At 33.9% G+C, this 14,351-nt stretch overlaps 1 protein-coding gene across 3 annotated transcripts in view; it reads right to left on the bottom strand.

Annotated features, from left to right (window-relative positions):
• Positions 1–14,351, bottom strand: part of NKAIN2 (sodium/potassium transporting ATPase interacting 2) — a 986,091-nt gene that overhangs the window by 446,448 nt on the left and 525,292 nt on the right. For all 3 annotated transcript variants that reach the window (XM_042987110.1, XM_007078666.3, XM_042987109.1), the window contains one exon: positions 9,698–9,778. In XM_042987110.1, coding sequence (XP_042843044.1) covers positions 9,698–9,778 — 81 coding nt within the window. The remainder of the gene's footprint in view (positions 1–9,697; positions 9,779–14,351) is intronic.

Raw genomic sequence — 14,351 nt, 5'->3', positions numbered from 1 at the left:
ATTCTTAAATGTCTTTAACAATTCACTAGACAAGCCATGTGGAGCTGAAGGGTTTTGGGTTTTTTTCTTCCCTGTCAAAATGTTTTAATTAATGACTCAATTTTTATTTATTTATTTTATTTTAGAGAGAAAAAGAAAGAGAGAGAGAGGGCAAGAAGGGGAGGAGCAGAGGGAGAGAGAGAGAGAATCTCAAACAGGCTCCATGCTCAGCGTGGAGCCCCATGTGGGGCTTAATCCCATCACCCTGGGATCATGACCTGAGCTGAAATCAAGAGTCAGATGTTCAACTGATTGAGCCACCCAGGTACCCCTAATGATTCAATTTTTGTAATGTATAAGATTATTCAGGTTTTAAATTTATTTGAACTGTATCTTCCACAGAATTTGTCCATTTCACCGTGATTGTCCAATATACAGGCTTAACCTTGTTCATAATACACTCTATCTAATCTGTGGGTCCTTTGTGATATTAGCAAAATGTGTATTTACTTATATTTTCTCCTTGATCTCTCTTGATAGGGTTTTAAACACTTTTATTAATATTTTTGAGGAAACTAATTTGGCTTTACTAATTTTTTTTTTCTGTTATCTGTACATTGAGCTCTGGTCTCTTCATTATTTCAATCCTTCTACTTTTGAGGGGTTTCAACTGTTGTTCCTTTACTAGTTTCTGGGTATAAAAGCTTAGATCATTATTTTTTTAACATTTCTTCTCTGTTAACATCTCCATGTAAAGCCATATGTTATACTGTAAGCATTGCTTTACCTTCATTGCCCCAGATTTTCAGCTCAAAATATTTTTTAATCTCCATCCCAACCTATTGGGTTTATAGGTTATTTAGAAGTGGACTGCTTATTTTCTAAATAGTAGCAGATTTTCTAGCTTAATTCCACATTGATCACAAACTACCTGCTGGATAATTGCAAATAATCCTATATTTTGACTTTCCTCCAAAGACAGAAAAGACTCATTTTATAATTGAATATTATTTGTGCCTTTGAAAATAATACATATCCTTTTACATAGGTAGGCATGTTCTACATATGTTTATTAAGTGTGTTGTGTTGTGTAGATACTCTATATACTTTTTGAATTTTGACCCGATTGATACATTCAGACAGGAGTTAAAAATCTACCACTGTGATTGAGGACATGGCTGTTTTTCCTTTTAATTCTATCCAGGTTTGCTTTAGATTTTTTGCAGCTATATTATTTTATTCATAAATACTGAGTGCAATGTCTTCATGGGCATTGACCTTTTTATCATTATGGCATACCCTCTTTGTCTTTAGTGTTGTTTCTTGCTTTAAACACTGCTTTCTCCGATATTAGAATTACATGATGTTTTGTGTATGTGTACACAGTACACATGTTCTAGTTTTCTTAATTTTAGATTTAAATACTTGTACTTAGGATGTATCTCTTATATACAGTACACGCTTAGGTTTTGTGTCCTTATCCAGACTGACAGTTTCAGTCTTTTAAGTGAAGTAGTTTACATTTAATGCAATTATTGATATATTTGACATTATAGCATCCATCTTGATATTTGTTTTCTTGTTCACCTTCTTCTTTTTGTTAGTTTTTCTCATTTCTTAAATTCACTTAGGTTAATCAATTATTTCTGTTATTTGATTTTTTCATCTATAGTTGGGTTTTTGGCAGTTATGCTTCTTTTAGTCATTATACCAGAAACAATATAATTATTGAAATATTGTTATCTATTATAAATATTATCTTTACCAATTTCCTTGCTAATACTAGAAACTTAGAACACTTAAAGTTTCTACCTTTTGTGTTATTGTGTAGCTGGATTCTTGTACAGAGAAACAGGACACCACAGCTTTTTTGTCTAGGAAGCAACTATTTGTGCCGGCATAGGCTCGGAGAGCTAAGACCCAAATAGGCTGAGTCCCGAGCACAGCAGGGTATAGCTTTCTATGCAATTTCTACTTCTTTATCTCCCATATATGGTGACACATATAGTCTGATTGGACACAGTCCAAGTTACAAATTCATGTCAAAGCTATGCATATGTGTATAGGAGTTGATTGGGCCACATTGCACATTGCCTCCCTTTGTTCTGAGAAGGCCTCCACCATATTCCTTAGGGAGGGACTCTACAACAATTGTGTATGCATTTTAGTTCTATAGACATTTAAATTCCAAAAGACTTTCTTATTATGATTTTGCATTGTTTTTAACTCATGTATTTATCCTTTCTATTAACTTTCTTTCCTGAAATTCCATTTTTCTTTCTGGGTACTTTCTTTCCTTTTTCTACTTGAAGAACGTCCTTTAGTATTTCTTTTTAGTTTTTTTTTTAAGTTTTTATTTAAATTACACTTAGTTAACATAACACATATTAGTACTCATCATAAGTGTACACCTACTATTTCTTTTAGTGCATGTTTGCTGGTAATGAATTACCTTAGCTCCTCCTAGCTGAAAATACTTTTCTTTTACCTTTATTGCTGAAAAATATTGTTGCAGGGTATGAAATTCTAGATTCCTACTTTAAAAATTTTTTTAATGTTTATTTATTTTTTGAGAGAGAGAGAGAGAGACAGAGCACGGGGGTGGGGGGTAGGGGCACAGAATCTGAAGCAGGTTCCAGGGTCTGAGCTGTCAGCACAGAGCCCGATGTGGGGCTCAAACTCACAAACCAGGAGATCATGACCTGAGCCGAAGTCGGGCGCTTAACCAACTAAGACACCCTAGCGCCCCGAGATTTCCACTTTTAAAGTACTTTATGTAAAAAAAAAAAAAAGATTTCTTTCTGAGAGACAGAGACTGTTGTAGGAGTAGAGTGAGGGAGACACAGGATCTGAAGCAGGCTCTGCATTGACAGCAGAGAGCCTGACAGACAGCTCGAACCCAGGAACCTTGAGATCATGACCTGAGCCAAACTGGGCACTTAACCAACTGATTCACCCAGGCACTCCCTAAAGTACTATAGAGGTGACATTCAATTGCCTTCTGGAGTCATTGTTTCTGCTGAAAGTTTGATTATCAGTTATTTTGTTGTTTCCTTAAAGGCAATGGCTCTTTCATCTTTGATGGCTTTTAAGATTTTCTCTTTGATTTTGATTTTCAACGGAGTTACTAGGCTATACCTGAATGTGGTTTTCTTGATATTTATTCCACTTGAGATCTGAAAATCTCTTGAATCTGTGGGTTCATGTATTTAATCACTTTTGGAAAATTCTCTGTCATTGTCCCTTCAAATATCGCTACTGTCCAACTATATCTCTTTTCTTATTCTGGAAATTCAACATTTGTATACTGAGCCTGTAGCACAGCCCTATATTATTCTGACATCCTTTTCTTTTTGTGTTATATTAACTTCAGTGCTTTGGTTCAGATATTTACTATTAACCTATCCTCCAGTTTACCAATCTTGTTGTCTAATCTTTCAAATCTACTAACAAATACACCTAATGAATTCTTGCTTTTAAATATTATATTTTCAGTCCTGGAATTCCCACTTGATTCTTTATATAGATCCAGGCTCTTTGAGGGTAAATTCCTCCTCTTTAAATAGTTTATCTCCACTTTTGACCATTAGTTTCCTTAACATATTGGTTCTGTTAAGTCCTTATCAGGTAATTGAAGTATTTGCATCACCTGTTGGTCTGTCTCAATTGTGTCTGTTTTTTTCTTCATCCTGATTAATGAGGTTTTCTCTTTTAGCATGCATAGGAATTTTTTTTTAATTTTTTTTAATGTTTATTTATTTTTGAGACAGAGAGAGACACAGCATGAGCAGGGAAGGGGCAGAGAGAGAGCGAGACACAGAATGTGAAGCAGGCTCCAGGCTCTGAGTTGTCAGCACAGAGCCCTATGTGGGGCTCGAACTCACGAACTGTGAGATCATGACCTGAGCCGAAGTCGGACGCTTAACCGACTGAGCCACCCAGGCGCCCCTGCATAGGAATTTTTAATTGCCTGATATCATGTACCAAAAAAAAAAAAAATTGTAAAGATTAAGATAATGTTATCTTTCTCTTGAGGTGTTTCCCTTTCTCCTCAATGAGACAGATGAAGCAATGGCTGATCAGCTTATTTTATTTTAATCAAGGGCTGTTCTGTGTTGAGCCTGGATTTTAGCCCTGGTAAAGTATGTTGTACATCTCCTTTGCCCCTGGTTCACTTTAGATTTCTCAGCTCTAAGTCTAGGGTATTCAATAGAGCCTTTCTCCTATCTTCCATCTCCGTTTTGTAAGACTGCCAATTTTTTCTTACTCTGCTTTTTTAGTTTTTCTATTTATATTTGTAGTCTTATAGAATTCACTGATTTCCTAACAACAATAACAACAACAACAACAACAAACTGTCCACATGCTCAAGGCCCTTTCCCTGAAAGCCATGCTGATATTACATATCCCAGAAATAATTAACCATGGGTTCCAAGCCTGGATTCTTAGCCTCCTTACCTAATCAGAATCAGCAAATGTCCCCAACACACAGCATTTTTAAAATGTCAGCTCATCTCTGGGGGTTCTTACCTTTCCAGAGTATCATCACTTAAGATTTTTACTGTTTATGACTTATTGGTGACTGACGGTTACAATATACACACACAAACACTATACTTTTTTTTAAAAGTCTATTTCTTGCTTCATCTCATAGTCAATGTATAAATATTTCTGTCGACCCCCTCTGCCAAAATATTTTTTTTCTGTTTTATACATTTTTCAAAGTAGAATTTGCCATTTATTTTCTTCTCTGAGTAAGATGTGAATTAAGAAAGTTGGATTCTTCGGGGATAATGAAAAATACTCTTGGACATGTTAAATTTAAGATGACAATGAAATTGACATGATACCAACAGGAAGTTGGAGATGTGGTACTTTAACTTAGCAACAAAGTCAAGATTGAAGATATAAATCTGGTAGATATATGTGTAAACATGATAATTTAAATTATAACAGTGGATGGCATTTTCAAGTGAAAGAAGGTAGACAGAGAAGTAAAAAGTTTCAAGGACCTTACTCCTCACTTTAGGGGTATTAAAAATAAGTGGAAAAGTAAGCAAAGAGAACTGAAGAAGTAAGAAAATAAGCAGCTTAATTCAATACACTATTAAGGAAAAACAAGAGAAGAGAGGCAGTGACTTACCAAATTACAATAGGTTGGTTTATTTCTATTTGACGGGCAAAATTACATTATATTCAATTCTCAATAACATGTAGGACATTTTATTCTACATCCTAAAGCAAAATCTACTTGGATGGTTGGGAAGTAAACATTTTTCTAATTAGTTTAGAAATAGTTAATTGAAGTTTTCTTAGACTATATACATTTTACAGTAAGAAAAGTAAAAATAAAAAAAATAATGATTCAGTTTTCCTCCTTATATTTGTTAAATTTAGTCTTGAATAAATTAACAGATTGAACTAATAAGTTGAACTAATTAAATTAAAAATGATTATAGCAGGTTCCTTTCCATACCATATTTTTCTGTACAAAATTGTAAAAGCAAATTTTGATGTAAGCACTGATTTCATTGAGCAGAAAATATCCAAATATCAGAGACCTCTTTAAATGAATACATTTTTTACAGAAGAAATAAAAGTGGGATTGTTACAATACTGCATTTTTTCCACACAATACTTACATCTGGTTTTAAGGATTTGCTTCCTATTGCCTACAGTGTGTGACAGTTTATCTTCTCCTTGTCTCTTATATTTGCAAGAGTGCAATTCTATTCTCCAAAGCTTAAATAGTCCATATGCTTACATGGCTTTTTAATATATCAAATTATTAAAATGAAAATTTATATGTAGATCTCAGAAGCAACTATCAAAATTATTAAAATATGACACCTTTCTAGAAGTTACTAACGTGTTCATTCTGAAACAGATGTATCATTAGGCATAATTAATTGCTTTAGGCTATGTTTAACTAGGTAAGTTTCTGATAATATAATGAAGCCTGAGAGATATGTACCTGCATCCTGATTCTCAAAGGATAAAACACAAACAAGTTGGGTTGTGTTAAGTAAAATAAACTTATTCCTTTATGCTCTGTAAATTTCTTTCTTTTTTTTTAATTTTTTAATGTTTTTATTTATTTTTGAGACCGAGAGAGACAGAGCATGAGCAGGGGAGGGGCAGAGAGAGAGGGAGACACAGAATCTGAAGCAGGCTCCAGGCTCTGATCTGTGAGCACAGACCCCAATGCGGGGCTCAAACTCACAGACTGTGAGATCATGACCTGAGCTGAAGTCGGACACCAAACTGACTGAGCCACCCAGGTGCCCCTGTAAATTTACTTCTAAAGACAGGTGTATCATTCCCCAATATTGCCCCATAAATTATAAAAAGTAGAAACTAAGAGCTCAATAGTCATAGAAACAAAAATGTTAGAACGTAATTTCAGCCTCAGAAATAATTTATAATTGTATCACATCCAAAAAAAAACCAAAACACAGATTTTTACAGATAACCAGAAGACCACTATCTATTTTCCCTATGTATTACTATTTAAAACTTATTTCATAATGTCATCTATGTGTTTTAACAAAACATCTATTAAAATATCAACCCAGGAAGTACCACAATGTAGGTTGCATTAGGCTATTTAGTTTTAACACTAGTGTCTAAATCATTAATGTAAATAACATGGAAATAATTATTATGCAATATACATGCTTATTTGGTGTTATGTCATGTACTATTTTACATTAATTCCCATTATTTTGTTAATTGCACAGATAAAATTTTTAAAAAGCAGTTTCTCTGCTTGATCAGTTTTATTTTCTCTAAGTCTCATAATAGTAATTAAATATATTAATTGATAGATTAATAATAATGTTGGGTTTACACAGAATTTTTTTAATATTTATTTTTGAGAGACAGAGAAAGACAGCGCATGAGTGAGGGAGGAACAGAGAGAGAGGGAGACACAGAATCTGAAGCAGGCTCCAGGCTCTGAGATGTCAGCACAGAGCCTGACTCGGGGCTCAAACTCAAGAACTGTGAGATCATGACCTGTGCCGAAGTTGGACGCTTAACTGACTGAGCCACCCAGGTGCCCCTACACAGAATTTTTGATAAACAAAATATTTTACCTATGCAACTATAGGTACTAGAGAAAACTGAAGATCAAACAGGTCAGTTCTGTGTATCATATTATTGCAAATAAGCCATTTCTTGCTTAGTGTAAACACTGGGTTGGTTAATGACTCTAATCTCTGTATTGCTTATAAAGTACATGTAGTTTAGCAGAAAAGACACTGTGGGAAATGACAACACAAAATTCTAAACTCTAACAAGTAATTAAAGTTGCCTTAATATTTTACCACTTTTTTATCACTTCTTGCCAATATTTGTTCTGAAGATGTCATCTATTTACAAAATGTTTTATGGAAATTAATACACTTCTTTCACATATAAAAAGGCTACAGAATTTTCTCCCTGATTCCATTTCCCATATTTCTCCCTCAGCCTCAAACAAACTGGCCCACTCATATGGCCAAACTATTTTTATTTTTATATTTTTGGTAGAGTTAGGAAAAAACAGTTTATATTTTGTAATCTAAGTATTATCAACAGTTTCAGGAGTCCCATTTTTGAGTTTTCATATATCTGTACATTTTTCAATCACATTGCTTCATTCTGGCACTGTATTACTTGAAGAATGTGAGGCAGTTGCAGAAGCTAAAGAATTAAATGGTATAAACACACCTTTCTCAAATCCTTTGAGTGGGAAAGGGAGGGAAAAATCTGGTACAGATAACTATATAACTCTTTCCTTTATGGTTTTCCTTTAGATTATTTGTTAAAAGGAAATTATTAAATTTTCATGGGCTCTGCAGAGTCTTGCCTTGGTTTATAAGATGGAAAGAAAAGGAAATATTAACTACTTCATTTCCAAAGGATAGACACTACCTGCCCATATGCATTAGAAGAATTCTTAGTCTCAAGTTGCAATGTTTTAGGATGTGCCCTTGCTGTGGTTTCAATGCCCATGTCCAAGGTCAGGAGATCACAAGCTTTATTCTGTGCCTGCAGTTACCATGTGGACCAGTGAGCAAAATTACAGAACATTTGTACAGCCAGCTTGGCTCAAATATATATATGTAAACTCTGATCTGCCAGATCATTTTACTCAGCTAATATCCCTAAATACCTGCCTACCAGTTTATTTTTAGGGTGATTATTCAAAATTAAAATTATTATTGAGAAGTCATTCTAGTATGGAATTTCTTTGAACAAAGTGCATTATACAGCAGTGGGGATATATAAATTGGGTAAGTGATTCAGGTCTTAGGAAGCAGGTATGGTTCTCTGGTACAGAGGAAATGTGAGTTTTAAGCAGCTATCTTGTCTGTGTCCTTCCTACAGTCACCTGAACAATTTCTTTTCATTGGTCATAGCAGATTTCTGGAAAGGACCAGCTGCTGCCAAGAGTATGGAGGACAATGCCTGGCAAGAGTCACAGAAATGCCATCTACCAGTGCAGATTTCGCAGACCTCAGTGACGACTTGTCCAAAATCTGATCATAAAACCACAGGTTCCAGAAGACTTGGTTCTATCTCATGCCATAATGTCACCCTCTTATTTTATCCTTCATCATTTGCCATTCAACAAAATAAGCAAGATTATTTATACTTGATATAAAGCCATATCACAGGGAAATAACAAACATCCTTGAAAATGCTAGAGTGCTTTGTGAAGTTTCTGTAAGCTAGATTAGAAATGTGTACTATCACTATCCCCATCCCCTACCCTCCGAGATATAAAAGCCCCGCAAGGGTGTTTCCTGGCCACTTTTTAGCTCTTTAACCTTTTAAAGCAGGTCATCATCTCTGGGTTTTAAAAATGTCAACATCTTTTCAGGGTTTTTATGCTCTAATAAGGAAAGGCTATAGAACAGTCTGTCTTTAAAAGTTAATATGAAGAAGGACAAGTTTGCAACTCTGTCAAGTGTCTACGCAAGATTTACTACTACTTGAATGAATTTACTATGACTTTGAATGAATCATCTCATTTTGCTTATTTGCTAGTAATTGCATTCCAATAGAAGAAAGATGCTGGTTTTAGAGATCTAAAAACTACAGTATTTCAATAGTAAAAGCATTCATGTTAGAAATATGGTAATTCGCATATACAAGCAAACATAAACACACTCACATGAGGACAGCATAAAAAAAAAAAAAACCTAAGTGGAAAAGCAAATATTTTAAGGCTCTCCTATATTATTTTGGAACATTTTATTCATTTATATAATTTATTAAATCTCTCCGGTAACAATTTTATTAAACTATTGTCCATTAATCCATTAATTATTTGAATTATTGCATTGCTATTTGGGTCCAAGCAAGAAAACTTTTAGCAAAGTAATAAGCAATGAGGTGATTCCAAAAATTTTTAGGATTTTATCTCTGAAAAAATTCCTATTCTGCTTCAGAAATTTCTCCTAAGTCAATGTTTTAAAAGACACAGTATGGCCACTGTAATAATCATTATTTCACACTGGTTTTGCTTAAAATAATAAAAGCACACTTTGTGACAAGCTGAAACATATCTTTCATGGTAGAAAAGCAGAGATATAGATGAGGACATCTTTCAATTTACCTTCATTCGAGGTGCATCTAAGCAACAAGAGCAGGGGGAGACTCTGACTTACTTAGGAAGAGGCTTGTTAACACACTACTGATGACTCAGGCAAATCAGATGGCAAATTACCTTTGAGAGGTCCCCAGCCTCCAAATAGAAGCAGATAACAAACACATTCCAGGTAACCCAGAGGACTAGCCAGACAGCATACTGCAGAAAAGCAAGAGAGAAATAACATATAATTAATTTTGAATCAGTTGAGTAAGATTCAAATAGAACTTAAACTTTTGAACACCCAAATCTTAAGATTAGGGGAAAATGTTAGATATTGCTTCTAAGGAACAGGATGAGATGTACATTTATCTCTCTGTTGATTTTTGCTTTTTTTCTCACTGTTATGGCCTCATAGTAGCCCAAACTTGTTTAGGGATAACTTTTAGGCTTTTACACAAAATATAGAGTAGTCCATATTTATGTTTTGAGGTGGGATTATTATGTTTTCCAGACACCCCCCCCAAAAAAAAAAAAAACACTGGATGCTCCAATAGATATATCAAATAAAAACCATCAAAAAGAAGCTCCTGGGTGGCCCAGTTGGTTAAGCCTCTGACTCTTGGTTTGGCTCAGGTCATGATCTCGCTGTTCATGGGTTCAAGCCCCACATCGGGTTCTGCACTGACAGTGTGGAGCCTGCTTGAGATTCTCTCTCTTTCTCTCTGCCCCTCTCCTGCTTGTGCTCTCTCTCTCTCTCTCAAAATAAATAAATAAACTTAAATTAAAAAAAAAAGAAATTCCTATCTTCCTTTAGCAAAATCAACCCCATGCATGATAATGTACAAGCTTTCTCCAAGTTATTTGGTGTCATTTTCAACTCAGTCCCATGCCTCTGTCCCATCTAAACAGCTGTATTTTTTGTTTGTTTGTTTCCTCCTTTCCTTTCTCTCTTCACTTTCTTCTTTTATTTTCTTATAATCTCCCAATACAGTGACCATTGAGTTATTATCTCTTATTTTACTCTGTTGGCTATTCAGTGTGCTTTCCCCACTGATGTCAATTTTTTCTTACCAAGATATATTTTTGAGCATTCATTCAACTGAAATGTATTAACCACCTAGAGGGCAACATGCTAAAAGGGCACTGAGGATACAAAGACCAATGATAAATTCTCCCTGAATTCAAGTCACGTGATGGAGAAAGAGAAGAAAAGAGATAATTATAAGGATCATAAAAAGATGTATAGTTTGAGCACAAGGAAGGAAAATGGGGGAAGTATGTAAAGTATCCCAAGAAAAGTAGTTTCACAAAGCTTAACAGAAGGGGTGAAACAAGCTAATTTGTGGACTTTGCCAAATAAAAGTATGGAGGTTATAAGTGCTCTGAAGAAAAGTGCTATAAACAAAGAAAACAACAGGTGTGAACTATACAGAATAAGAGAAGAGGGTATCATGCCATTTCTCTACTAAATAAATACAAATGGCCCCCATTCTTTAAATGGTGCATTCCAAAATTTTTATTTCACAGTTCAAGAACCTCTATGATTTTGTACCATTTTATTTTTTGAGACACATGTCTCGGTTCATCGCTTAAGTCGTTATGGATTACAGACACATGAGATTACTTGCTGTTCAATATACACAGAAAGTTATTTTTTCACTTCTGTGCCATTTTGTGTATTATCCACCTACCCTTTAATAATTTTTCTCATTCCTAGGTATTCTTTTTACCACCTATCACTACTTTGTTTTTCACCAAAGGACAATTTAAATATCACTTCCTGAGTGATAACCAATCAGAATTGACTTGCTCTTGCTTAGTGCTCCAATGGGATCTTGCATGTCTTAATTTCATTCTGAATGTCTTCTAATTATGTGTATATTTTCCTGCAATGCCCAATAAGCTCCTTGAGAAAGGGGTTTTTTTGAAATGTATGTTTATACCCCTAAGTTGTTAACTTTGTACTTTGCACAAAATAGGTATTCAGAAAGTATTTTGCAAATCAATGGAAGAATGAGAAAATTTTACTGGTTTCAGATGGAGAAACCATTCTCCCCTCCCAGACCTGATTTTTATGAGAATACTATGATCATATATGTAGTGTGAGGAATAAGAACCCTGCATGGTGAGTTTATGTAATAATAAATAGTGACTCAGATGTTTTCCCAGTGATGGATTTACCTAACTGCTAACTATGTATATTGTTCAGTGAGAATAAAGTATGAGCAGTCAACTAAATGGTTCAAGACAAAAGAAGCAGTTTAAGAGTCTGTATGAGGTGAGGGCTGGGGACTAGAAGTAGGGTTGGAAAGCTAAACAGGCTGTGGCAAGAAATGTTAATTCTAAAACAAAGATCTAATTAATATCTGAGTTTTCAGCATTGCAAAGGGTAAATTCATCTCACAATTAAAAATAAAAACTACAAACCTAGATTTATTTGATTTGGATCTAAGTTTTAGATATACAATCAAGTGTTGGGTCATACTTTTAAGGTAACAAGGTAGGAAGAAAAATTAAAAGTGTCTATAGTTTCCAGTGACTTGATTTAAGTAACTATAAAAAGAATAAAAGAATGACTGATTAAAGTGTTTTATCCTCCTTTGTTCATGCCGATACACTTCCCCCACCTTATTTAGAATGGGAAGCTAAATAAGCACTATTTTCTAAAAGCCAAAGTAGCAGAATAAGTGAAATATTTGGTAAGAATTTATGAAACATACTGTATTACATATACTAAATATTTCTGAAAAACTGTCATTGGTAGGCATACATTCTGATGGGGCATTAAATAATGTCAATTCTGTAGGCTTCCAATTGAAATTATATTGTAAGGTCTTTAAATACTGTAAATGTTATGCACATCCATGAGGTATACATGTCATAGTCACTACTTCAATATTATATTTTGAATATATAATAAGAATTTGGATTTTTCATCCAGATTAATTTAGGCATCATTTATACTTACTTACCTTACCTAAGCTTGGTTTAAAAAATCAAGCTGAAATTTCATGTTTTAGTCACCAAAATTAATAATTTTATGAAGGATAGTTAAGACAATGGGTCACAAGCAAATGAAGAGCACAGAGAGGTTAAGAACTTGGGAACCAAAGTCAAGCTCTGTCACTTGGGACCCCTGTGGCTATTTTCAAGTCTTATGGTCTCACTATACTTTAGATTACTCAAATGTAAAATAGCCTGAGTATTAGTAGCAAACACACATGGTTTATATAAAGATGGAATGACAGGGTGTTTGAAAATAGGCAGTACTTGAGTTCTTGCTACATGTTGCAATTTCATTATTATATTGCTACTTCTTTTTAATGTATTTTTATATTAGTTGTATTTATTTTTACTTATTTTTATATTAGTTTTATTTATTTATTTATTATTTATTATTTATTTTTATTTATTTAGAGAAAGAGAGAGAGAGCAGGCATGCTGGAGAGAGGCAGAGAGTGGGAGAGAGAATCCCAAGCATGTTCCACGATGTCAGCACAGAGCCTGATGCAGAGCTCAATCTCATGAACCATCAGAGCATGACCAGATCCTAAATGAAGAGTTGGATACTTAACTGACTGAGTTACCCAGACTTCCCAACCACTTCTTTACATAATAGAGCAGAAATCCTCAATTTTTTAAATCTCCTTAGGATATTAAAAATATACTTTCCTCATTAATGTAAAACATCCTTCTATCTGATTGAACTTGCAGTCTAGAACCTGTTTTCTTTGAATATTCTTTTCTAGAATGTTCTTTTTTGATACAATAATGCTAATATCGATATATCAATGGCACTTTATGAAACAAACCTTTCTCCATTTAATTTCACTAAAACTATAATTTATTATTTATGACTTAGCACCCTACATAATTATAAAGCATTCTATATCTTGTTTATGAGCTGTTTTTATAGTATTTGTTAGTAATAACTTTTCAATCAGAATAATTTAGAAGGATATGTCTAGATGGAACCTCACAAATACTCTTTTCCATACCTTTGCACTTACTGGTATCATTTTCATTTCTCATATACTTTATTACAAACCAGTTAGTCTCACAGTGGACTCTACATCATTAAAGATTTACAGAAGACAATTATCACCTTTAGTGGTGCAGCCCCTTTAATAAATATAGAAACTCACACTACGCTATAGGGAGTAATTCCTGTATTATTCCAAAGGCAAGGCTTTATCACATTTAACTTTGTTCATTAACTTTCTCTCATTTAACTTCTACCCCCTTTTCTTCATTCTCCTCTTTTTACTTATTTTCTATACTTGCTTTTCTCATTTTAGTAGCTGGCGTTTGCCTAAATCAAAGCTTCTCCAATTGAATTTTGTCTTATTTCTTAAATGTAGATTTTGCATCCCCTTGTAATTTGGCCTATGAATGACTCTTATCAATTAAACCCTATTTTTCACACTGTTCTTAAAATTACTCGTCATAATTATTTAAAAGTATGAATATCTGTACTTTTTCCTAGTTGCTACAGCTACAGTTGATGTGATATAATTGACCATTGCTCAGTTTAAATATAATTGAAAATAATATCCTGCCTAGGAGAGATAACCTAACAGGATAACAAAGTATCACACTTGCCAGATGTCACCTTCCTTGTAGTTTTCTGCTATAAAACTAATTTTTCTTTAGCCTCATCTTTTCTTGTGAAAAAAAAATCTGGTATTTTATGTTTCAGGTAAAAAAAAAAAAAAGGAACAACTCTGAGATATCTGTGGTAATAGAAAAATTCCTTTGTATGATGAAAATCATTCTTTAAGGGCTGATT

The sequence above is a fragment of the Panthera tigris genome, chromosome B2 (genome assembly GCF_018350195.1).
Source record: "Panthera tigris isolate Pti1 chromosome B2, P.tigris_Pti1_mat1.1, whole genome shotgun sequence".
Classification (NCBI taxonomy): domain Eukaryota; kingdom Metazoa; phylum Chordata; class Mammalia; order Carnivora; family Felidae; genus Panthera; species Panthera tigris.
This window is presented reverse-complemented; position numbering and strand designations above follow the sequence as displayed.